Consider the following 25,580-nt stretch of genomic DNA (forward strand, 5'->3'; position numbering starts at 1 on the left):
TATTTGCTCCAGCTCTTTGAAAAATACCGGTGGAATTTTGATCGGAATGGCATTAAAAGTATAGATTGCCCACTCTCACCACTCTTGTTCAACATAGTATTAGAAGTCCTAGCAACAGCAATCAGACAACAAAGAGAAATAAAATGTATCCAAATTGGCAATGAAGAAGTCAAATTCTCTCTCTTTGCAGATGACACGATTCTTTATATGGAAAGCCCCAAAGACTCCACCCCCAAACTACTAGAACTCATACAGCAATTCAGTAACGTGGCAGGATACAAAGTCAATGTACAGAAATCAGTGGCTTTCTTATACACTAACAATGAAAATACAGAAAGGGAAATTAGAGAATCGATTCCATTTACTATAGCACCAAGAACCATAAGATACCTGGGAATAAACCTAACCAAAGAGGTAATGGATCTGTACTCGAGGAACTACAGAACACTCATGAAAGAAATTGAAGAAGACACAAAAAGATGGAAGACCATTTAGCTTTTCTACTGTCATGATATAAAAAGACATTTGCATATATTTAATTCATTAGAAGACTCTCTGCTTGATTGTTGTAACCCTATTTTATTTTTTTTCCTGCAGAGCAGAATGTCTAACTTGTTACAGGATGCACAGATAGTCATTAGTGCTCTTTTCGTGAGCTGCTATTACTAATCTCCCATGGTGCTGCTCTGCATTAGGCATGCGCATTTGACAGTGAGTCCTGGGAATCCTTCCTCTTTGGTCGTGGATCTGTGATTGTTGGTTTCTCTTTAAAGGAGCCAAGTACACATTCACAACATGGCCCTCATTGCAATCTTAGGAAATATGTACTGATTTCAAGCATTCTAATGGAAGGACGTATCCAAAAATACTTCAGTCTTATTAATGTATTTTTTCTGGAATTGATTTTCATTCCTCATTTGAAGGAAACTGATCAAAGAGTCATGGTAAAATGCAGCATCTGGAAATACCTTGCCCTGGAATTTCTCAATGAGGCATAACATACGAGCATCCCGAGAATTTAAGTCACCAGTATGAGACAACATGGTGCAAACCATGACAACCGTTCTTGAACTTCCATCTGATGGACTCAGATGGCAAACACTTTGAAGGTAGACCTTTCATCAAACCATGACGCTTCGTTTTTTTCAACTCTGAAGCAAAAGGTAAGAGTGGTTCAACCTTTCACTAACATGTGCTGAGGATGAGGTGGTGATCAAACTTTACGCAAGTGTGGCCACTCCAACGAGACAGGAAATGATGTCATCTGTCACTTAGTACAATGGAAGAAAGTGGGGACCAAGAACAATGTAAGCTATGACTTCATCGGGGAAGGGCTACCAGATAAAAGCTGTCCAGGTGACGATTTAATAAACTAGAAAAAAAGTGGGCTCACAGAATAACATATTCCACTGGCTGGGAGGAAAGCGTGGTTAATAATCTTTGATGATGCAAGACCCTGAGCCCGAGCCCGCACACCAGAACCAAACTGCATGTAGGGCACGATGTTGTGAGTTTCCATGTTCTGTTACCCCGACGGGAGGCAACGCCCCACCCAAAGGTCTTGGGTAACATTTATAATGTTTCCTGCTCGAATTCTTCAGGAGCGGCACTGAGAAAGTCTCACTGGCTGGACCTCTTATTGGGCTCTTGATGCCCACTTTGCTTTCCTGGAGAAGCAATGCTGTTGAGATGCCGCAGCTCCGACCAGACCTACCAGCTCCTACTGAGATGACGGAACTGGGGGCTGCAATGAGTCCAGCAACATGAGCGGCCAGGATTGCCTCACCCCATCCGTTCCGTGGGCAAAAAGGAAAACTCTTGAACTTGGGGAGATAATGCGAGTAGAAAGAGTGTTGGGGACAATTATCCACCAGCTAGGCAGACAAAGCAAAACATTTCTCTGTTCCATCTGTTCGCAGCAAGGAAGAATGAAGCCCACTGGGGCAGGAACTCTGGGGACAGCCTGGCCATGGGAAACCCTCCCTCCAGCCCCCTCGAGCCCCATGGCCTGGCCAGGGTGGCCGCGGACTTCCGTGGTTGAATGCGAGCTCTGAGGCCATCAGTGTACAGTGTCCAGACCAGCCACTGAGCACTGTCTGAACGGGAGGCAGGAACTGTATCTTGAACCAGGCAGGGGATCAAGAACAAGCTCCATCAGAGAAACTCAGAAGTTAAGAAATTGGACCAATGACACAGGGAAAGAGAACAACACCCACGTCAGGTCAGGTGGTCAGCCCCCAGGGTGCACCCTCCTCTCGGCCCCTGCACCACAGCGTGGCAATAAAGTCACGGACAGAGTCCACGCAGTGGCTCCACGTGTGAGTGAGCTCCTGCAGAACTTCCGACATCCCTGACATCCTACAGATGACACTCTGCTTGTCGCGATGGCACTGCACCTAATGATCAGATCACATCTGGTCGCGTCATATGCTTTCCTGTGTCACCAGTAACGATAAATAACACAGTTAATGAAACAAAAGTCCTTCATACCTGGGAAAATCTCCAGCTAACTTATGCTCAGAGATCACTCCAAAAAACCTGCCACGAACCAACTTGAAAGGCAGAAAAAGCCCCCCTTACTAGCTGAGTCGTCTTCTGTAGGTAATTTGGACATTTGGACAGTTCCTTTATCTGGCTGACATAGGAAAAAGGACTTCGGTCATCAAGTTCATCCAGAAATAAAAAAAGATAATGGCTTGGAGAAGAGACCCCATCCTAGTCCCTGGAACCCAAAATTATGTCACCTTACACGGCAAACAAGAATGTGGCAGATGTGATTAAATTAAGGACCTCGAGATGGGGAGAGTGCCTTGGGTTATACTTACGGAGGGAAGCAGTAGAAGTAGAGGCAGACAGAGGGAAGAAAGCACAACTGAGAATCAGATGGGATAGAGAAAGACGGAGAGGAGAGGAGAGGGAGACTAGAAGATTCTATGCTGCTGAATTTGAAAATGGAAGATGGGCAGGCTCCGGCACCTTGACGGGGCAAGGAAACGGATTCTCCCTCAAAGCCTCTGAAAGGAGCCAGCCCTGCCAATACTTTGACTTTAGCTCATGACTGATTTTGGACTTCTAACTTCCAAGGATGAGAATAAATCTGTTCTGTTTTAAGCCATTTCGTGTGTGATCATTTGTTACAGCAGCAACAGGAAGTGGATACAATATATGTAAAGTACTAAAGAGACTACCTGGTGCAGTAGAAAGACTCAAAAAAAATTAGTTCCTTCTTTTCTCCTTTCTCTCAGGAAAACAGACGAAATATAGCAGCCCAAATCAAAAACCACTTCAACAACACTTTTCCTGGCATCCTCAATGACTTATGTCATGTGATCAGCAACGCCCTCACGTGACCCGCTGTCAGGCTAGGATGAACACGTGTGCATTATCTACCCAACCACGAACACAAAAGGACCAGTTACTTTTTCCACCAAAGTCTGCACAGAGGAAAAGCAATTAGTCCTCAAGGAGAGCCAGGAAGCCTACTGACTCAGTAACCACCACCACCCTCCCTGCACCGTCCCTCCACCCTGGATTACCAGGGCGCTGTCTGTGTCTTGCTTGATTGGCGCTTTCTTTCTATTGGAAGGCATTCTGCGTCATACTCAATCTATATCACGGTTGCAGATGAAGGAAGACCATGTAAAAATGCTCTGATCACATTACTTTAAAACAAAGACAACATATACATGCAAGAGGGTTTGTTTTCTTTCCATTAAAAAAGCAAATCCAGTTTTTACAACTACAGAGGCAAATTTATTTCCACTGCCCCTGTGGTTAGGAGAGAAAGTTCTTGTTTTGCTCTGAATCCAGCTCCCATCAATTCTGGAGAGTCTATTACATACTCCGGGGAGAAACGCTCGCTTGTTTTCTCCGCCTTGATAAAGAGCCTTGTATCGCGCTGACACTGTGCTCAAGACACGGCTGTGGGTTTTCTGGCAGGACTGAAACTTAACACAAGAATCAAAACTCCCCGAGAAGATACCTTCCAGCCCCAATGGTGGCCTTCATGCTAACGCATTACATCTCCCACCTGGTATAAAAAAAAAAAAAAAATCATAGTTTTTAGTGTTTCTACGTGACAGCATTTTCAGGGGAAGAATATAACTCTTGAGAAAAATTCTGTGAACATTTTTCATTCCCTCCTCTCCCCAAATCTCACAGCACAAACAGTCACTTTATTCAAACATGGTTTTTAGTCTCTAAAAATTCATCTCATTTGCATCTAGGGGAAATACCACAACATCCGAGGAAAGGAAAGGAAAGAGCGGAGCAGAGTTGAAAAGGTTTCAGAATTCCTAGATATCTCCCAACAGCATCAGCTGTTACAGCCCCCAGTAGGGTGGTCAACGTGGGGCCTGCTGGGCTCACCTGACATTGACCTTCCTCTCAAGGAGGAAGGTCGGTTGAGTGACCCCGTGGAAGAGGTTCAGGAACGACCCAAGATGGCGGCTTCTCAGCCTCTGGGAACGTCAGCTCCCTCTGAGGCAGCGGCCGATGTAGAATACTAAAATGGATGGCTCTTATTTTATCCTAACAGATGCTGAAGCAAATTCTTTTGCTCAGCACACACCCCTGTCCTTGAGTGGAGCATCTGAAGGACACTGCTATTTGCCATTGTGACTATGGACGGAGCCAAGATGGTGTGTGGCGAAGGCTGGGCAGGAAGTGACCTGTGGGCCCCTTGGACCATAATTTGGTCTGTGGCGATACCAGGACCCACTGTCTCGGAGGCTGACCCTCCGTGTGAAGGACACACAGATTGCCGCTGCCTAATTTTCACGTATGTCCTTATATCAGATCGTGTCTTACTGATGTTATTAACTAGGAGAAGTTTCTGTTCCCGCTTAATTACAAGCCAGTCTGAAGAAAGTACGAGCATCCATTCTAACTCCAGAAACACATTTTCCGAAGCCCTAACAGGAAAAATACCACGTTCTAGGCACCCGACCCTGGGCGCTGACTCTCAACTTCAAGAGCAAAGCGCATCTGTGGTATCAGATTATATTTTATTAAACAACTTTACTACAAGGTCTTCTTTCTCTTTCACAGTGTCCCTTCTCTTTCACTTATTTTTTAAAAGGTTCCTCTGTAAAAAGCTAGTAAATGCCCTTATAATGTCTTATAACACTCCCACAATGGCCTCAAATTCTCTGGCACACAGGAAGCCACAGCTCTAATTCCCGAGCTATTGAGGTCACCGTGTGGCCACCGGACTACTTGGAAGCCACCGTGAAAGGCTGGCACCCAGTCCTGCTTGCTCAAGGACTCTTCAGGGAAGTAGGTAGTGCAGCTGAGGTGTCAGAACGGGTGCTATAAATATTAGGTTATATCATCTGTCTACTTGGAATGTCAGTTCCCTCAGCCTTGGTGCGATTTTGAAGCAGATTCAGGAGGTGATGGAACAGGAAGTTAAATATGTCAGGACCCACCGGACAGAGTCGCTGTTTGAAAAAGGAAACCATCTATCCTAAAACATCAGGACTCTTCAGGGAAAACAGTCCGGTGGAATTTTCTAGAACCCGGATTTAAAATACTACTGGAACACAGGTGAATGGAAACATACTGGGTAATGGTCCCGAGTTAACTGCCTGTACTTCTTCATGTTGGATCCCGAGTTTGATATGCATAGAAACCAAAGAACTAAGCATCATCCCTAAATACCTTTGCTATACATGCTGTAACACAAAATGCTGCTTCTTTAAAGATTTACTTATTTGAGAGAGAGAGAGAGTGCAGGGGAGGGAGGGGCAGAGGGAGAGAGAGGCTTACACAGACTGCACTAAGCACAGAGCCCAGTGCGGACCTCGATCTCACGACCCTGAGATCATGAACTGAGTCGAAACCAACAAGAGTCAGACGCTCAACCGACGGAGCCCCCCCAGGCGCCTCCACAAAAAGCTTTCTAAAAATTAACTACGAGATTTGCCAATAATACCAGTGAGAATGCGATATTCACAGCCATATTTCCAGCGCCTGGACTCCTGACAGGCGCTCACTTGTTGAATGAACTGAACTCCCTGTTTTCAAAACGGAACTTGATCATGATTCTTCAGTCTATACACAAAAGTCCAGCATCAACATTCAAGGGATGCTTTTTCGCTGCCACTACTGTGATACATTTGGAGCAATTTTATAGAATGGACGAACTCGGAACAATTTAACAAATAGTACAGAAGCATCTTCCGTATGCCCGTACGGACTGGTACGGCAGGGCCAGGGATGAATGCTCTGGGGAGTGGGGGGTGTTATTCACAGAGGCTCCTGCTACTTGTCCCCTTCAGAGATGGGAGCCGAGTTCCTGGGGACGATACCCAAACCCAAGAAAAACAAAGCCCATCATGTGCTGTCCTGCCATCGCCTGAAGTCCAGCACGTTAAGACAGGGCCCTTTGTGTATTTATGGTTTCCCCTCCAAAACATTTGTTTCCCCTGCTCTCCACCATCCTTGATGACACTGTGGCTTTGCCTGCCACACGTCCTTCTCCTCTCCCTTTCCCAAGGCTCTGTCGTAACCCATGTGTTTCTCTGCTGTGCATTTCCGTGCACACCGGTCAGCACAGGACAGCCCCCGTCAAGGCAATGAGCTCCCTACTGGACCTTCCAGTCCAACTGCTGCCACCCCACCTCAGGGACGACTCTGCTTACTTCCCACCACGTGGACAGCAGGTGCCGCGGGAAGCACTGTGGGGCAGAGGGGGGCTCATACATTAGCTGGGGAAATGCTATCACAGAGCACTGTGCCGTCAGCAGAAGCGAGGCTGTGCACCAGGCATTATTACTATTATTATTATCAATTCCCACTCTTACTGAAACGTCCCCAGCCGCGTGGGGGTGGCAGGCGGTGTGGTGCCAGCCTGTGGGGGATCTTAGGGACCCTCGGTCGGGGTCTGCAGACGCCATCCCCGAGCCCGGACAACCAGAGGCTCCGACTCTTGCCGAGGCCCATGGTGAGCACCCGGCATACCCAGTATCGATGGAAAAATGTATCTCACCTGCTGCCGCTTTTCAAATTCCAGCTTGATTCGAGACTTGATACAGTTGCACGTGTCCTGGTAGGTCTGCTGCAGGGCGAGCTCCATGAGATGTTTGTGGTACGCGCCCGCCAGGTTCCCACAGATGAAAATGATCACGTTGGCCAGGATCTAGAAAGACAGAAAGAGCCGCTCAGGAGGGCGAGCGTTGCTAACTCGTGAGCCTAACACCCGCAGAAGCCACATGAGCTCCCACAAGAGACGTCTCCACGGGCAGTCAATTTCACTTGTCTCCAAACTCACGTTTTTATTTGCTTTATTTGCTTTAAAGAAACAGCTCTCGTCTTCAGGGATTCGAGCCCCTTCTGGGATCCACGCCCTTTGAGAGAGGACTCTGCGGTCCCTGCCTTGTCTTGGGGCACAGCCATGCTGTGGTTAATGCAATGGGCAGGGGTGATTGAGAGAAAGTAACTGAAGTAAGAAAGTAAGAGCGTAAGTGAAGTCACTGAGTGCAGTAAGCTTCGCAGGCCGGCGCCCTTCCGGGTGGCTCTCCTGTGCTTTGTCAGCAGGATCATGCTCTGGCTAGCCCACTGGTCCCAAGAAGATGCAAGGCTCCTGGAATACAGCCAACCAGACAGCCACTGGGATTCTATGGTTGTCACAGAGCATGATTTCGGTAACAGGTGACTGACTGCCCCAGGCTGCTCACACACCAAAGCTGTACTCATGGAGCCTGGTGAGTGACAGTCCTTCTTACCTTATATTTACATAGGAATATGGTAGACTCTCAAACCATGTAACTCACTACTCTTTTGATGATAAAAGTTCATGCCCGCAAAAATTTGGGGTGAAAATAGAAAGAATACAAAGAAAAACTAAAATGAACCTGTAACAGTCCCGTCCAGGAAGACCGCGTTGCTGTCCATAGGGCCTCGTCCCCGTGCCATGTCCCTCTGCGTCCTCAAAACTGCTGCCAAACTTTGTTTTGCCAAGACCACTATCTTGTTCCAGAAGGACCGAATTCATTCTGAACGCAGTGTTTTACTTTGATTTTTTAAAAATTTAATATTTGATCAGGTATTTTGTAGCTCATAAATATTCTGTGCAAACGGGATTTGGAATGCTTAGATAACATTCACTTCTATGGCTGTGCAAGAATTTAGTTTTATTCATACTACCCAACACCTTATTAATATTCTTTGCATCGGCCCACCGCGACAGTGGACGGTGGCCACCCTGATGTAGAAAGCTTTGGCTCCAAGCTTCATCTTTTCCTTGAGTCGATTAGTAAAACACAGGGAGTCAAAAGCCATGCCCAGGGCCCCGTCGCCCCCTCCAACACATGAACTCATGTGTCACCAAATAGGGCTCTATCGGCTTCCAGAAGCTCGGCATTCTTCTCTGAGAACCTCCCGCTAACATGAGCTTGCTGCTCCTGCTGACTGTCTGACTGGAGAGGCTGCGAGGATCTGACCTCATGAGCCAAGCCTCTGCTCCTCTCAGTGCAGTCCTCCCTCATCCCTTCTGTTCTCAGCCAGCAGAGCCCGTGGGCCCACGCGCCCCTGTGCTGGGAGCAGGAGGAGGCGGGGTGATTCAGGGGAACGGTGTCCTGTCCCTGGGCCCAGGTCCAAGCCACATCTCCCGACAGCTGTAATGGTAGCAAGGTGATACCCTGTTCTCCATCCCCCGATGTCTTTGTCTCACTCTCTGTAGGTTCCCAACACGGGTGGAAAACAGAACTCCTCAAGCCTTTGGAAACCCAACTGGGGACAGAGGGTAAAGCAGGACAGGGTTAGAAATGGGAAGCGTGACATGACGAGCTTCTCTCTGGAATAAACACACTCCCTGCAGAAGAAGGGAAGGGCTGTTCAGACCAGAAGGGCCCTCCACGTGTCCATCGAGCCACAGATCCTGGACGCAGAGAGCTCCTACAGCTCACCCACGCTCTCACAGCAGCCCCTGAAACTGTCCTTTTAGGCAACCTCATCCTCCTCCCATAGAATGGACAATTCGAATATTAACTCTGGGTCTTGCTGTGTGTGTGTGTGTGTGTGTGTGTGTGGTATGTGCCCATGTGATGTGTATATGTGTGGTTATATACAGGATCTATTTGTCATGCGTGTGTGTTATGTGTGTACGTGTGTGTCACACGTGTGGTGTGTGTGATCTGTACGTGTGACCCATGCATGTGATGCATACGTACCCCTGATACATCTCGGTATGCCCTGTGGGACAGATCTGTGTCTGTGCTGTGTGGTTTGTGTGATGTCTGTGTGCACACTACGTGTGTGACTTACATACACCGTGTGCAGTTTTACATGACGCGTGTGTGCCATGCATCTCTCTGCGGGATAAATAACACGCCTGTACGACGTGCCCGTGACCTGAGTGGGCGGCAGGCGCACTGCTGCTGGGTGTGTGAGTGTGAGCCCTGACCCAGAGCGTGGGAGCAGGGGGCAGCCTTCACTGCCATTTCCGAACACTTCTAACTGCGGGGGGCTCCCCCTTCTTCCCGGAGCCGGACGTGCACCCATTGCCTCTGTGAATGCCCATCATGTGAGCACAGGGGCTCCCATCAGGGGCGGAGTCCTTCTCTAGCCGACAGGATCAATCTCAGTGCCCTTTCCTCCAGCGCACTGGTAATTCAGCGCCGCCATACTCTGCTTCTCCAAAATGATCGTCTACTTTGCTAGATTTCCCCAACCTCGTCACTGCTGGATTTGCTCAAAGGACGGTGCCCCAAAGAATGCAGACAACGAGGAACGCCAACACAAACCAGACTGCTCAGAATTGGGAAATGCTATCTCTTTCTTTATTAGGTACAGCTGAAATAATAACTTAGTGATTATCTAGGGGAGATTTTTCCTCTTCTCCTTAAAAAAATGCCTTCAAAGCAGAAATGTCAACGTTTTAGGAAAGTGGAGTCCTCCAAAATGAGAACCAAATGTAAGCAACAGAGCCTGATGACACCATGGGCTGTCCCTGGGAGCCCCCATGGCAGGGTGCAGGGACAGGCCCTTCCCTTGCTCTCCTGGAGCCACTTCTCCCACTCACAGGGAGCTCAAGAGCAACAGGCGGCCCCCGTCCATCCCGGAGCCGCTGGGGAACCTGCTGCACGCCAGCACTGCATCTCTGAGCGACTGTCACCGGGGTGTGTCACCTCCCCCTCCAGCCCAGGCCACCGTTTGCGTGGTCACACAGGCCCCCTGGGCCCCTGCCTGTCGCTGGTGTGGTCACCAGGTCATCTGGTGGGCGCCTTCAGGATCACTACAGAAATCTACAAATCTGATTGATGTCCTACATTACCTTTCTTTCAAAAGGCTGCATTCATATCATGACTTTGTATAAAACCCAGGACACCAAAGAAACGATTCAGTTAAAATATTCTTTTCAAAAATAGTATCACAGCATTTTATTTTCTAGAAAACTTTTAGGCAGAACACAGGATGAAAAACCCCATTTTCAACTACACTGGATTTGTTTTATAACATCAAACCGTCGTGATGCCTTCTTTTATCTCGTTGCTCCATTTAGCTACTTTTGCATCTGTCAGAAAACAGGAGAGGGAACTTGGCCTCCCACGGGATGTCTTGGAAGAAAACAAATTGTTTAGGGTGAAAACAGCAGTGGAAAGTTTACCCTGAAGAGTCAAACCAGGCCTTGAAGGATCTGGGATCTGCGTGAGCCACGTGGTGGTAGGAGGGGTCGGCCCGGGCTCTCCCCACTCCCCGCCCGCACCTCATGTAAGTGGAGTCCGCCAGCCACACTGCTCAGAGATCCTCAGAACTGATCAATCCAAGCAAGCCTTGAACCTTTTCATTCTCGCAAGAGCCCAGAAGATAGAACCGCCAGGAGGATGGACTTGTTTTATTATTTGATTTTATAGGCGAAGAAACAGTCTAGAAAGTGAAGGGAGGGCAGGTCCCCAGGCAGGTGGGGCTCCCAGGATTATTCCTGCTCTGTCCCACACTGCCCCAGTCCACACGGGTCAGCAGGTGCACCCAGCACGATCTGACTGTCTGCTGGGGCGCGGGGGAGGTACTTTTAGGGAATTTCGGAAGAGATGTGTTATACTGTAAGAAGCTTATAGTTTGCTTTCCTTTATAAAGCACCTGTATCTTGTGCTGTAAAAGCCCTTTGATCATCGAAGCTATTTTAAGTCGCTGCATTTTGGAGACCACCCACCCACCAAGCTTTCAACTCCTGAGGCTGCCGCGTCTGGGTCTGTTCAAAGGAAAGTAACACGGAGGTCAAGCCGTTTCTAACAGATCATGTGACCAAACGCAGAGGACCTGAGGGTTATCTCACTTAGGAGGAGAACATTCAAGTGTGTGAGTTCACTGTCCTTTAGCATTGAGAAATTACCATGTGGCTTAGATGACCACTCAGGAACCGTGCAACTCTGAGAGTTTATAAAGAGTTCCGTCTTCCTGCTCTGAATCCTAGGATAGGGGCTGTAAGCTATCACCCACGCAGAATGGCAGATGGACACGCGTGCCGAGGGCAGGCTCCTGGGAATGAGAGGAGCAGCATCACTTAAGGACATGGTTTCTCCATGAATTAATAGCACGGGGTTGGAGGAGAAAGGACAGTATAGCATTTGAAATAGGTCATTGGTTTAAGACAGAGCAAATCATAAATATGCAAAAACACCAATTATAAGTCAAAAGAAAATAAAAGAGATACAAGAACATTATGAAAAGAACTGCAAATGAATATTCAGCAAGCTAGCCGCATCTCATAAGCACCAAATTTGGCTTAAATAAAACAATGCTCTTGCTTCAGGAGAGAAAACGATCGGGTAGAACTTCCCTCCATGGAGCTCTCAAGCATGCTGGGAAGACACCGAAGGCCAGATCCTTGGCATTCCTTGTGATGTCCAAAGAATTAACTTTGCTGTACGCCCTGGCCTGAAGGTTTCTGCTTTTTATCATGTAGTGCAGACCAGAAATACTGTGTTTGGATAATAACATCCAGTGATCCTTAAGTCATGTGTTAGAATTCTCTAACTCAAAATTCTTGCAAATGAATAGAAGGGGAGTCAGAAACAAAGCCTGTTGGACTGAATGTGTGAGTCCCCCCACATTCACAGGTGGAAGCCCTCATCTCCAATGTGATGGTTTTGGAGGTGGGGTTTATGGGAGAAATTTGGGTGTAGGTGAGGTCATGAAGATGTGGCTCCCCTGATGGGATTAGCATCTTCACAAAGACAGGAGGAGACCAGAGCCCTCTCTCTCCACTGTGTAAAGACTCAGGGAGAAGGGGCCGTTCATAAGCCAGGAGAACTCTTACCAGGGCCAGACTCGTCAGGCACTTTGATCTGGGATGCCCTCGCCTCCAAAACTGAGAAGTCACTTTTGTGATTTTGTAGTCTGAGTCCCAGTCGGGGGTGTTCTACCACGGCAGCCCAAGCACCTGAGCAATGGACATTACAGGGCTCGAGTTCGAGACTGGAATTGAAGATCAGGAGGCGATCTGACGCACTTTGATGTCCTATGGAAATGGCCACTGGAAACAGATAGTAGGGCTGGTTGTGACTCTTACTGTCATTATTCTCTTTTATATTACATCTGTTATTATCTCTGTTATTATCTGTTATTATCTGAATAGCACACAGCCCATTGTTTCTGCAGCCACATTTGGGTTGAAGGATACAGATCTCATGTGTTTTGGGGGCTCAAGTCCAGCATCATAGGGAGATAGAACTGGGGGGACGTTTGAGTCACTTGCTCATCTCAGAAGTGAGCCATCGGCTCATCATAAGCCACAAGGAAGAGATGAGCCTAGAAGATACTCAAGACCTCGGTAGAAAGTTCCTTCCGTAATGCAAGCCATTGAGAACGCGGCTTCCCGAGAAGGGAAAGCTGACTTACCGAACGTGTCCTTCTGAGCTCCGTGTCTACAGATTTGAAATGGATGGGGATAAGGTTGGCTTGATGAACAGTTGAGAATAAGAAAAAAGAGACAAAACAGAGTTTCCAATTTTCTGAACTCTGTGGGAAAAGACTACACCAGCCTCCCGCCACCGAGATGTATAGCTCAGTCCCCTTCGTGCCGAGGAGGGGACTGCCATGCTGTTTAATCTCTTGTCTCTCTTGGACTTCAAGCCCATGGAACAATTGCAGCATTGGGGCTCAGCTCCTCTCCTCCACAGCAAGAAAGGAGACAGAACCAATACATTATATGGGAAGGAGAGAACCACCACCACCATAATTCACATTGCACAGTTCTCTGGCATCCAAAGGGAGCCCCTCGTAGCCTTTGTACTGTGACCAATTTTGCAGGCCATTTCTTTGAGCAAGGCTACCAGACATTTCTCTCCCCACTCCCTGCAGTGTTAGCAGAGCTCCACCTCCAGTTTTGAGAGCGCCAGATGACAAAGCGTGTCTCTGTCCGGTCCCAGCACTATCTCCTGTCAGCCAGCCTGTTGGTACAGTGATGTTTGGATGATAACACCTGACATTTTGTTAATCAACCAATCAATGATTAGCTGAACTTTGTATCTTGGCTAATAACCCACAGAAATTATTATCAGTTTGGTCCTTGCGAGTCCAAAGAGTCGGAAGGTTGATTATCCCAAAGAGATTCCGCTCTGCTCATTTCAAAAACTCAAGAGACCAAATGGTCCTGGATAGTCCAAGGGGTTATTAATTACAGGTCTCTGAATCTTCCCAAACTCGCTCTCCCATATGTAATGACACACACACACACAATAGAACAATTTTAAGTAATATGTCTCAGTACTTTTCAAAACTTTAGAAACATGTAATTATATACTAATGAAACTCAAATTTTACTAATCTTAAATCAGCTTTCCTAAGGATCTGCACCAAGCAATATATAACAATTTGCTTAATTCTGGTGATTTTCATGAACTTAGAAGTGAAAAAAGAATTTAACGCACTTTAGAGTTTCACTAATTTAGATCCTCTAATTAATCTGAGGTCATGAAATCGATCTTCCTTTAAGCGCCACACAGAATTCTCTTCATTCATCGTTGCTTTATGGGTGACATGTTTGATCTGCACACACTCATTAAAAAATTTAAAAGTTGGCAGGTGATCACATTCAAATAACAATATGACCAAGGCCATCAGACCCTTCAGTCTGTGTGGCTTGGATCAAGATGAAATTATAATTCTATTTCATGGTGCACATGCGAGATAATGATTTCCTTTCAAGGAACATGGTGCACCAGAGGGGAGGCATCCCTTTTGTGGGTACGTGGGGTATTTTTGCATTGATGACCTGTGACATGCTTCCATCCCATTATAGTAGGCAAACTTAGAATTAAATAAACTTAGAATTAAATAAACCAAACACAATATACCCTCTGATTATGACTGAATAAGACGGCACTTTATGGAGGTACACAGACTGACTGAATAAGACGACACTTTATGGAGGTACACAGACCGAAACGGAGATAGCAAATGTAATGTGACAACAGAGGGACAACTGGTTAGGGAAGAGGCACAGCAACCCAGGGACAGCATAGCCGATCTTGGGTGTGAATTTAAAGTTGTTGTTTTTTTTTTTTTTTTTAAAGATTTTATTTGACAGAGAGAGATCACAAGTAGACAGAGAGGCAGGCAGAGAGAGAGAGAGAGGGAAGCAGGCCCCCTGTTGAGCAGAGAGCCCGATGTGGGACTCGATCCCAGGACCCTGAGATCATGACCTGAGCCGAAGGCAGCGGCTTAACCCACTGAGCCACCCAGGCGCCCCTTGGGTGTGAATTTAAATGTGACATTAGTGAGCGTGTTCACAGAGAGGCAACAGATTGCAAACTCCTGCAAAAACGAGACTCCAAATACAGGAGAAACGCAAAGGGTGCTGTGATTCAGAAGGTCTACTTTTGAACTGGAATGCCCTTTTTAGTAAGGGCAAAAAATGTTCCACAAAGTCACACTGTAATTAAAAAAAAGATAAGTCACTGCCTGGATGCATTAAACTGAACCATTTGTGAGTAAGGAAACCAAAAAATTTCCTCTTCCAAACTAAACTTTACATGTTTCCTTAATGATACCAATTATGGGAGGGCAGGCCTGGCAGCGGCCTCCCTTTAACAGAATAAAAGGCCAAGATGAACTTAAAGACAGTCTCTCCCCAGCGTGCTCTCCCCTACTCTATAGGAAGTGATGTAACTACTGCCTCATCTCAGCGCATATTAAACCCGCACCAGCTCTGCGTGGCATTTCTGCAAGAGCACGACCAGCCCCAAATGTCTACGGAATGTAGGTTTTAACGTTTCAGTGGGTTCTCCCGTAGTTTCTAAATGATCTGTCTTTAAAACTCAGCATCGCGTTGGAATGAACGGAATTGTAACCCACCAAATTCAATGTCAGCCTGAACACTGCGTTCTGTAAAGCTGCAAAGACGCATTTTTAATGCGGTTGACATGAGATCTTGATTTCTGGTCAATTTCACCCAGAGACGATCCATTAGTTTTGCCCAAATCACCAAGAAGCATCTTTTGTTTTCCCAAACGACCACGAGAGTCCAGCAATTTCCCCAGGTGGTGGCATTCAAGGACCATGATCCAAAAGGGCAGACTTCGCGAAACTGTAGTGGTCTGTTGGGGCGCCATGACGAAACATCGCATGGAGGGGCGGCGGAAACAGCTGACGTCGATGCTCCCCAGTTCTGGAGGCCGGAAGTCAGATCAAGTATCGGTAGGTTTGGTTTCCCCTGAGCCCTCTCCTCGGCTTAGAAAGGGTCTTTGTGTTTCATTCTAGCTGTGTCCCTGCACAGTCTTCTCTCCACATGGCCCTGGGGTCTCCCTGCGGGCACTAATCTCTTCTTGGAGGGTTTCAGGCACCTGCACCAGAGCCCACCCAAACAGCCTCCCTTTAACTTCATCACCTTCACGTGCCCCCTCTCCACATGCAGTCACACACGGAGGTACTGGAGGTTGGGGCTTCACCATACTAACTTTTTAGGGGTGGGGGAGGCCCGACTCAGTCCATAATAACATGATGCTGAGTTTTAAAGACAGGTTATTTAGAAATTACCAGAGAACCCACTGAAACGTTACAACGTGCATTCCTCAGACATTTGGAGCTCGTCGTTCTTTTGCAGAAATGCCACACACAGCTGGTGACAGCTTAACAGGAACGGAGATGAGACAGTCATTACGTCACTTCATTCAACCAGCGTTATCGAGCATTCATTTATGACCAACTAAATGCTTTACCTCTTCCCCATGACATCAACGTCATTGGGATAAATGCAGTAACACAAAGCAACAGAAGTCAACAAAGCAAGCAAACACAGGTGACACAGAACCAGCTTGTCATGAGCGGGACGGTGAGCCTGCCATGATATCTCCCGAGCTCTGGGGGGATCGAGGATGCTGCCATCGTTCACGGCGACCTGTCTTGACGAGACAGGGTCCTGTGGCTGAAGGAAGTCTTATGATAAATGGAGCCTACTTCTTCCAACATTATTACAAAACTTTCCAGCAAAAAAATTAAACCACTAAAACCACAAATGCAGAGGTTCCCAAATTTCCCTATTTCACAATGCTCAGAGTATCTCATGAATTTTTCTTAGCATTCCTAGGCCAAAGGAAATACCGCAAAGTATTGTGTATTAAGTAGTCGTGTCCAGAAGAGTTACGTATTATGACCTAACAACTTAGTAGTTGTTGGGGGACAACAACAACATATATACAGCAATAAAATATAATATTTTTGTCTCATTCTTCGAAGACCCAGGGACTTAGGATGGGCCCTCAGTAGCCAACGTGTTCGTGGAACACTGTGAACCCTCACAACCACTGGACTCTGATTCAGCACCACTATTCATAATTCCTGTTCTGTCTTGACTTCTTGGATCTTTGAAAATTTGAAATATCTTGAGGTGCCCCCCTGGGTGCCTTGGCACAAAATTTGGAGAACCACATCCCTAATGAACTACAGTTTTGACAAAATAAATATTTAACATGACAAAACTGAAAGTGTTACTAAAATCAGGATGGGGCACATGGAATATTTTGTCCTTCATAAACTCTGAAAAGGTAGTTTTGGATTAGACCAAAAATCTAGGAGACTGGTTGCAGCTTACACAAAGGGGTTTGCTTCTCCTAAGTAAGCCCAACCTGAAGGTATTATTGTGCAGGTTTTTTAGAAGCTCCAGCTCACAGTAGCTAACCTTGGTGGGTTTAACCTTAAGGGGTAAAGTGTTCTATGTGTCAGTTTTGTGACTGAGTCGAGGATGGGACAGGGGCAGAAGGAGACTACGACCCGGAATCCCACGTTCATGGATGTAAGAACTACACAAGAGGGAGGTAGTTTGGGGTAAAAGTTGGCAAAAATGCCCTGGGAAGAGGAGAAAAAGAAGAACAAAGTCTTATGTCATTGTCAATGGCAGGTACTTCCCTCCTCAAGCCCCCTTATCTTCCTCAGAGATGAGAAGCAAAGATCTACTCCACCCCAAGGATCAGGGTCTCACCCAGAAAGAGGGGGAACGTCTCCGGAAATGATAATTTGCAATGGTTTCCAAACGGCGAGCTTCACACATGCTTTTTCAGCTTGTAAGGAAAGTAAGAGAGAAAGCCCCGACCTTCATCTGGAACTCTCATGATCACATTTTAAAACGCTAGTGTTTCCAAGTCTAAGTGCATTTCTGGGATGAATTAACTTGCTTCCTGATGGTGTGAAGAAGTACTGCAAGCCAGGCAGGAAACGGAAATCCATCCAAGGCTACCAGAACTCCAAAGAACAAGTATAAAAAGTTAAGAATCTTCACTTCCATCTTCCAGTGGACACATTACATAAATAAATCCGTCCATTAAAAAGTCAAGAGTAAAATGATTCAATGACTAGTCTACAGGTACTCATTTTTTTTTAAGGACCAAAATAAAGAGTGGAAATCCTAGGTGAGAAGTCATGATTTCCCCTTTATTTTGTATCACAAACAAATCAGACCTTAACCAATTACAGCCATATTTACTATCTCACAATTTATTTTAACTATTTCGGAAAAACAGCAATGCCTTTCTTTACAATTGAACGAGATTATTTTGGGCATGAAATTAAATAGAGCAGCATAAAAGTTTACTGAATGTTTAAGAAACAGAATAGCCTGAGAAATGGCCTTGACATGAGAGAGGAGGAGAGGCAGGCCTTAAGGAGCTTCCCAGGGTCATGTGGTCCGGAGGGCTGCCTTCCTCCCATCAGACAAATTAACCTGCTGTGCCTTCGAGGGGGCACATTTCTCAAAGCTCAAGGACTTCAGCGGGCACGCTCTAAAAGACACCAATGAAAAAGAAACAAAACACAGGCCCAGCATCAGAACCACACGGCAGGGAACTGACATGGGTGAACAATTTGACTGTAAGAATACGCATTTAAGAAATTGCTTTGTTTAGCTGAAATTTGACAACGAAATTCCACAAGCAGCAAGAGAAACAGTTTCTAACCACCATGCTCAAGAGAACCACACAGACCTGGACCCCACCCAGCAACGGGGATTCTGGGCTCTGGCTCATTCCTGAACTTTTCCCAACAGGGAGCCAGGCTGCTCCTAACCACACAGTACCCTCCCCTTACCACACACAAGGCTTCCTTCGTTGTTTCTCATTTTTCCTTTGTGACCAACTCTTAAAGCCTTGTCTACTTGAGGGGTGCCTGGGGGCTCAGTCATTAAGTGTCTGCCTTTGGCTCAGGTCAGGATCCCAGAATCCTAGGATCAAGCCCCTCGTCAGACTCCTTGCTCAGTGGGGAGCCTGCTTCTCCCTCTGCCTACTTGTGCTCTCTCTGTCAAATAAATAAATAAAATCGTAAAAAAAAAAAAAAAGCGTGTCTACTTGAGTTCTTTCTACTACTCTGATCCCTGACTCCCCACTTTCCATTTCAAACTAGGTAGCAAGCCCAACATAACATTGAAACTGGTCAAAGCCACTGACCCCTTGCTGTTCCCCTCCTCACTCCCTCCCGTGACTCCTGAGGAGCGCCTCTGAGCCCCTGGTCACCATCTGCTGCCCAGAATGCCCACAATCCCCCCTCCTGTGGCTTCCTGGGCTCCACACTCCCTGGGGTCTACCTGTTCCACTGACTCCCTGCTGACTCCAATGTTCCACTCTCCAGGGTGCTACAGGGGCCCCCGATTTCTCCCTACCAGGGTCATCCATGCCCTGACTTCTTCAACACCAATTCCCAAGCCAGACCTCAGTCTGGATCTGGCTTCTGAAGGCTGCTTTCAGAACGGCTGGAATTTCCATTTTAACGGTGGCTGGAAGCTCCATCTAGGTCCTGTCCCATGGCACTTTCAGCTTCCGTTCACATGCCACCCTACAACTCCCCTCTAGGCACCACACCCTCCTTTGGGGTCCTCCAGTGGGCTCATCGCTCCATCAAGGCCTGAGGCCTTTGCACACAGAGCTCTCTTGACCTCATCCGGCCCTTCCTGCTCCTCTTCATAAGAGGGCATCCTTCTTCTCCCCGGCTGGCCCCTCCCTGCATGTTCTCGGAGGGTCTGTCCCTCACCAGCGCTGCACCCAGTCATCTCCTCCAAGATCACTTGTCCCCCAAAACCAATAATTTGTAGTTATTCGTCTGCTTATTGCCTGTCTCTCCTGCTCTGCTCTATGTTCCAGGAGAGCAAGGATCCCATATATCTTACGCCCTTATGTATGTATCGGGTAATTCCTAAAGGGTCTATCATGATGTGCACCAGAGAAACATTCTTCGAATGAATGAACATAACCTCTCATATCCACATGATCCACTACCTCAGAACTGGAGAGATCGTCATTCATACGTGGAGTAAAAATCTGTTCTCTCGTTTAACAGGTGCTACTGAGAGCCTACTGTGTGCCGGGAACTGTTCAAAGTGCAGGGACTAGAATTTTGAGAACAAAGACAAAAATCCTTGCTTGTCCTCACAAAGCTTACATTGACATATGATTTTTGGCCTTAGATCAATCCATTCCTTTTTTTCTGCCTTTCCTATCTGGAAATAAAGCTTCATAGTTGATTTGTAAGACGGTATCCTTAATAGCAGGGTTATGCTTTGGTATACAGCTAATGTCCCTGCAAGAAATCCATGCAAATGATACCAAGAATACACATGAAGAATTAGGACCCAAATGGTCCGACCAAAGCTATCCTGGAAAAAAAAATGCAGTCGTGTGTTTTGTCACCTGAAAGAGAATGACACCGTCCCAGGCTGGCCAGATTTGACTCTGATCTGTTGGGGAAACTAAAACATCAAAAGAAAAGACGTGTGTTAAAAACGAGGGGTGAGTAGGTAGTGAAGACTTTAATTCTGGAAGCAGAGAAAAAGTTCAGTCTCGGATGAAAACAGGGCGTCCAGAGCGGGTGGTATCTTGTCAGCTGCTTCTCGCACCTGGCCCAGCTGGCGGGCGCGTCGCCCCAGCGGACTTGCCCACTTAAGGCTTTCAGAAGTTCTGTCTTAAACCGCGCATTCCATGGGGCTATATCAAAAACACGGCTTCTTGGGGAAAGCAAGAAAAATTATCTTTTTGTTTTGTTTTGTTTTAGAGAGAGAGAGAGTGAGGGAGCATGGGGAGGTAGGGAGGAAAGGCAGAAGGGGACAGAGAGAGAGAGAGAATCTTAAACAGTTTCCATGCCCAGTGCAGGGCTTGATCTCACAGCCTTGAGACCAGGACCCTTGTGGAAATTAATACACTCAACCGACTGAGCCAGCCAGGTGCCCCAAGGAATTTACTTTTTGAATGTATAATGCACAGACACGCTTACATCACTTAAATAAATATGCAATATTCTTGTGGTACTAAAATTTCATGGGGAGGGTAGAAAAAAAAAGTCTAAAATGGCTCTTTAGGAGAGCAGTAATGGAGAAGAGTCAAGCAACCTGCAACATCATTTGCGGCATCTCCCGGCTCACGGGTGACCTCTGCGGAAGGAGGTTTCTTGGTACAGAAATGGTAAGAGAGAATTTCATAACCGATCTGATCTATGACAGTCGTATTCCTCATGATACTTTAATACATTAACTCCCTGGGCTTCCATACCATTATTTTTCACTTCTGTTAGAGCAAGTCAGTCTCCCACGTTGGGTGAAGTGTGGTTTACTGACAAGATTACACTTAGGAGCTCTCCAGACTGAAGGCCGCTCCCACAGGAGAGAGAGCTCCCAGGTGGACAGACTTCACCTGTTCAGACCGGCTTCCCCAGGAGACACATCTTCTGACGGATGACATCAGTCTTCGAATTAAGACCAATTTATCTCTGACTCCACCGGGCACAGATTTAAATACACCCTTCTTAATCTATGCGTATTTCCTTTTCCTATTGCACACAAATCACGCCCAATTCTGCAAGTGACTTTTGCCATCTTTTATAGCTACAATGACTCTGATGAAAACATCATGATCACATACAAATGCAAATTTCACACGCAAATGGTGCTCTGTGTAGGGAACTGAAGACTCACATTTTAAAGTGCACTGTACTCACCATACAAATACCTCCTCTGATTTGTGTTTAAGAATGGAAAAGCCGAGATAAGGCTTCACCAAGGTGCTTTCCACACAAGAGCTCCTTGAAGCAAGGTCTTGAAATGTGCTGTGCCTTTGAGTCGCCTGGCAGTTTAAACAGATATGTATGTGCTCAGGACCCACGCCTGGAGAGTCAGTAAGCTATTATTCTCTTAACATAAATCTCCCTGGACTTATGCACCGGGAATGGAGAAACTAATGTCAGACGTGAAACACGACTAGCCTTGAATACCACCGAGACAAAGAAACAGTTCGGGGGAGAGCAGCTGAATATTTCATCATGGATGGAACAAATAATGGTTCATGGTAATGAGGACACGTTACCTCCGAGGAGGTGGGCTTTGCTATTCAAACTAAAAAATGTAAGGTGCGGTGTGATTATTTAGACCAAAGGAAAGACACCCTTCCGCTCATTTAGGAGGGCCCTGGGCTGATCGAAGGACGAGATGAAGGCTGCGGTCCAGGCAGGAGAGCCTGAGCCTGGATTCCGCTGAGGCTGAGCTCTGCGGTGAGGGTAGGGGAGGAGTGAGGTTCCCCAGCTGAGCCAGGGCCAACCTCAGATACTCACGTGGGAGCAGACAAATGGAGCTGCGGAGGACCCACAGGAACGGCTGAACTAAGGCTGGGGGGGGGGCGGTGGAAGACAATACATGGGTACTGTGACCTCAGAGAAATATCCTCAGGATATTTCTTCCCTGTAACTTCCAAAGGAATATTTTTTTTAATATTTTATTTATTTGACCGAGAGAAATCACAACTAGGCAGAGAGGCAGGCAGAGAGAAAGGAGGAAGCAGGCTCTCTGCAGAGCCGAGAGCCCAATGTGGGGCTTGATCCCAGGACCCTGGGATCATGACCTGAGCCGAAGGCAGAGGCTTTAACACACTGAGCCACCCAGGTGCCCCCAAAAGGAATATTTTTAAATGCACTCTTTCAGGATGACAGAGCTCCTAGCCATCACGCACCCCTAAACTTCATCTTGAAAGCAAAGAGCAAACGGTCACTAATTTCTGAGACAAGTGGAAAACAGAAATCATCATGTTAACACCAGTTAATAAACCAGCATTCTGAACTTCTATGTCATTCTCTTGTTCTTCTGTGAGACCAAGTCAGCATGCCAGGTCTAAGGGTGTTTGGATAGCAAAGCTGATCAAGTTGGGATTCATAAGGGGGATTTCACCTCACAGCCTACAAATACGCAACCTTGCCCTTCGCATCAAGAGGGCATCGCACTAAATGAATGAGTCAAAGACAAGCATCATGTGATTTCACTTATATGCAGACTCTAAAAACAAAAGAGAAGCAAACAAGAAAAAGCCACACGTAAATAAAGAGAACAAACTGACCGTTGCCAGAGAGGAGACGGGAAGGGAGGTTGGGTAACGTGTAGAATGTATGAGTTATGTACAGAAGTGTCGAATCAATACGTTGTACGCCTGAAACCGATATAACAATCTATGTCAACTATGCTTCAATAATAAACTTATAAAAAATGTTCCTAGGTGGAACCTTTCCTAAAAAAAAAAAATTGTTGTATTTAAATGAACAATGGGCGCCAGGAAGGCTCAGTCGGCTAGGAGTCCGACTCTTGATTTCAGCTCAGGCCACATTCTCAGAGTCCGGCAGAGTCCGGCTCTGTGCTCAGTAAGGAGTCTGCTGGAGATTCCCTCTCCTCCCCCTGCCCCTTCCTGCATCCCCACGGGCAGGCTCTCTCTCGCTCTAAATAAATAAATAAAATCTTTAAAAACAATTAAAAAAATAAAAACTAAATAATCATTGACCAAATTGAGATTTATTTTATTTTATTTTAAAGATTTTATTTATTTGACAGGCAGAGATCACAAGTCTCCTGAGAGAGACAGGGGAAAGCAGGCTCCCTGCCGAGCAGAGAGCTCGACAAGGGGTTCGATCCCAGGACTCTGAGATCATGACCTGAACTGAAGGCAGAGGCTTAACCCACTGAACCACCCAGGCACCCCCCAAATTGAGATTTAAATGTAAAACTCTGTCTTTCATAAATAATAACATTTTAAATTGCACTCAATCATATAAATAAATAATATAGTCACGTGTATTAAATTTTGCATGGGCGACTGATGAATGAACATGAGTACGCTTGGCAGATTTCATTTTTTCTGGGTCTGTCCTTCATCCCCGTGTGCACTTCACCATCAGGTGCAGGCCTGCTGGGGAACGGCTCAAGAGGAGAGAATTGTGAGTGAATTGCCCATCGTGTCGTGTCATGTTATGACAGCAGGGGCTGTTCCAGAACCACAGATGTTCTCCACAGGCTGTCCTAACACCCTGTAAAGACCCATCTGTGGGCATGCCCATAAACATGGCACATGCAAGCCTGAGTAGCAGCCTTCCTCGAGTTTACCAAGCACTGCAAAATCACTGTACTGGGGCTTTCTGCCAGTGGAGGCGGCCGTAGCTCCATACTGCACACAGCATTCACCTGCACACTTAAAGGAAAAACTCCTGCACTTTGGCAATTTAGGTACATTGGAGATCATTACTGCCCACGAAATTAACAGCTATTCCTACCAATCCTGGCATCAGGCAAGATGGCAACATCAGGTGGTGTGGTGAGCACCTGTGAGAACCAGGACAGGCTGGGTTACGCAAGCTCCTTGCCCAGCCCCTCTCTCTGCGGACCTACAGAAGCTGGACACGCAAGCACTTGCTTCCCCAGGCTCCTACGTAGCTGGGAGCAGATGTGAATCACCTTTGGAAAAGGAAGACTCTGTGTTGGCTTTTAATTTCGCACTTAAAAGGAAGAGACACAATTCTTGGGAAATGTCCAGTTTCCTACTCCTACTTGCTTTGAATGCAGATGAAATGGCTGGATCTGCGGCAACCTCCACATGACCATGAGAGAAGGGCCAGCGGACTCTGGAAACATCAATCCTGATTTCATTGATCTCCTGGACCAAGGTCAGGGGCGCTTCCACCTTTGGATTTCTTTTGACTGGAGGCAAGTAAATTTCCATTTGATCAAGCCTCCCTAGTTTGATTTTGTGTTTCCTGCAGCCAAATGTGAGGCTGACTCATCGGATTGGGACAGCCCGATTGAGTTAGCAAACACAGCTTTCCCTGTGTTGTGGCATAAGCTTCTGTTACGAGTAGTTTTCTGAGTGTGTTTGGTGTAAAGCAAATGAATGAGTTGAGACCACACATGAAAGCTATGTATGGAATGTACCCTAAATAGTCTAGCAAACCAATAAGAGAAGGAGTTGAGACTGATCTGAGAAAAATTAACCTCTTTCTGGAGACCATGATGTCAAGAAAGATTTGAGTGAGAAAGACAGACTGGATAAGGTACAGGAACAGGTGAAGGAGACTTCCTGCAGGTGAGTCTTGAATGGAGTATTAAGAGGTCAGAGTATGGCTGCTCCATGCCCGGGGTCCACGCTTTGAGAAGAGCAAATCGGGCCGAGCGGGAAGTCATCCCGAGTGTACCAGCTTGAGGGACGAAGGGACAGCAGCAGACACAGAAGATGCATTCTTTCCCTCCAGGAATGGACTCTAACCTTATGAAGGTAGAATAAGCTCACAAAGGGAAAACGTCCAAACAGATTTTGCCCAGGTACCATTTTTGCCTTAGCAGGTTGAATGCTACACCCCTCTTCAATGACTTGCAGTATAATTAGGTTACACATCTGAGATGACATCATTCTGAAGTAGGGTGAGCCCCAGATCCATGACGAAGGACCCTGCGGGAAGAAAAGATGCTGGAGAAGCCACGTAAAGATGACCCCGAGAAAGGAGGGTTGGAACCGCCGCCAAGAAACACACGGCAGCCAGCAGAGGCTGGGGGACAAGAGAGGAGGGTTCTGCCCTAGAGCTTTTAGAGGGAAGACGGCTCTACTGACACCCTGATGTTGGACTTGTCGCTTCCTGATCTGTGCGAGAACAGATCAAGTCTACGTCTTAGCAGCCCCCAGGAACTCAGGCACAGATGCACACTCTCTGTCTTGCGGCAGGGACAGAGGGGAGAGAAGTGGGGCAGGAGACCCACGGAAGGAAGGGAAGAAGGAGGGGAGGCTTGGAGCAGATACAGACAGAGCAGAGAAAGTGCCTGGAGGAGACAAAGACAAGGATGTGAGGTTTCTCTGCTGGGAAAT

General features: G+C 46.8%; 1 protein-coding gene across 2 annotated transcripts in view; it reads right to left on the reverse strand.

The window, feature by feature from the left end:
- ADCY2 (adenylate cyclase 2) overlaps positions 1 to 25,580 on the reverse strand; it is a 407,413-nt gene that overhangs the window by 192,773 nt on the left and 189,060 nt on the right. For both annotated transcript variants that reach the window (XM_046000686.1, XM_046000685.1), the window contains exon 4: positions 6,992 to 7,141. In XM_046000686.1, coding sequence (XP_045856642.1) covers positions 6,992 to 7,141 — 150 coding nt within the window. The remainder of the gene's footprint in view (positions 1 to 6,991; positions 7,142 to 25,580) is intronic.

Source organism: Meles meles, chromosome 3 (assembly GCF_922984935.1).
Source record: "Meles meles chromosome 3, mMelMel3.1 paternal haplotype, whole genome shotgun sequence".
NCBI classification, from domain to species: domain Eukaryota; kingdom Metazoa; phylum Chordata; class Mammalia; order Carnivora; family Mustelidae; genus Meles; species Meles meles.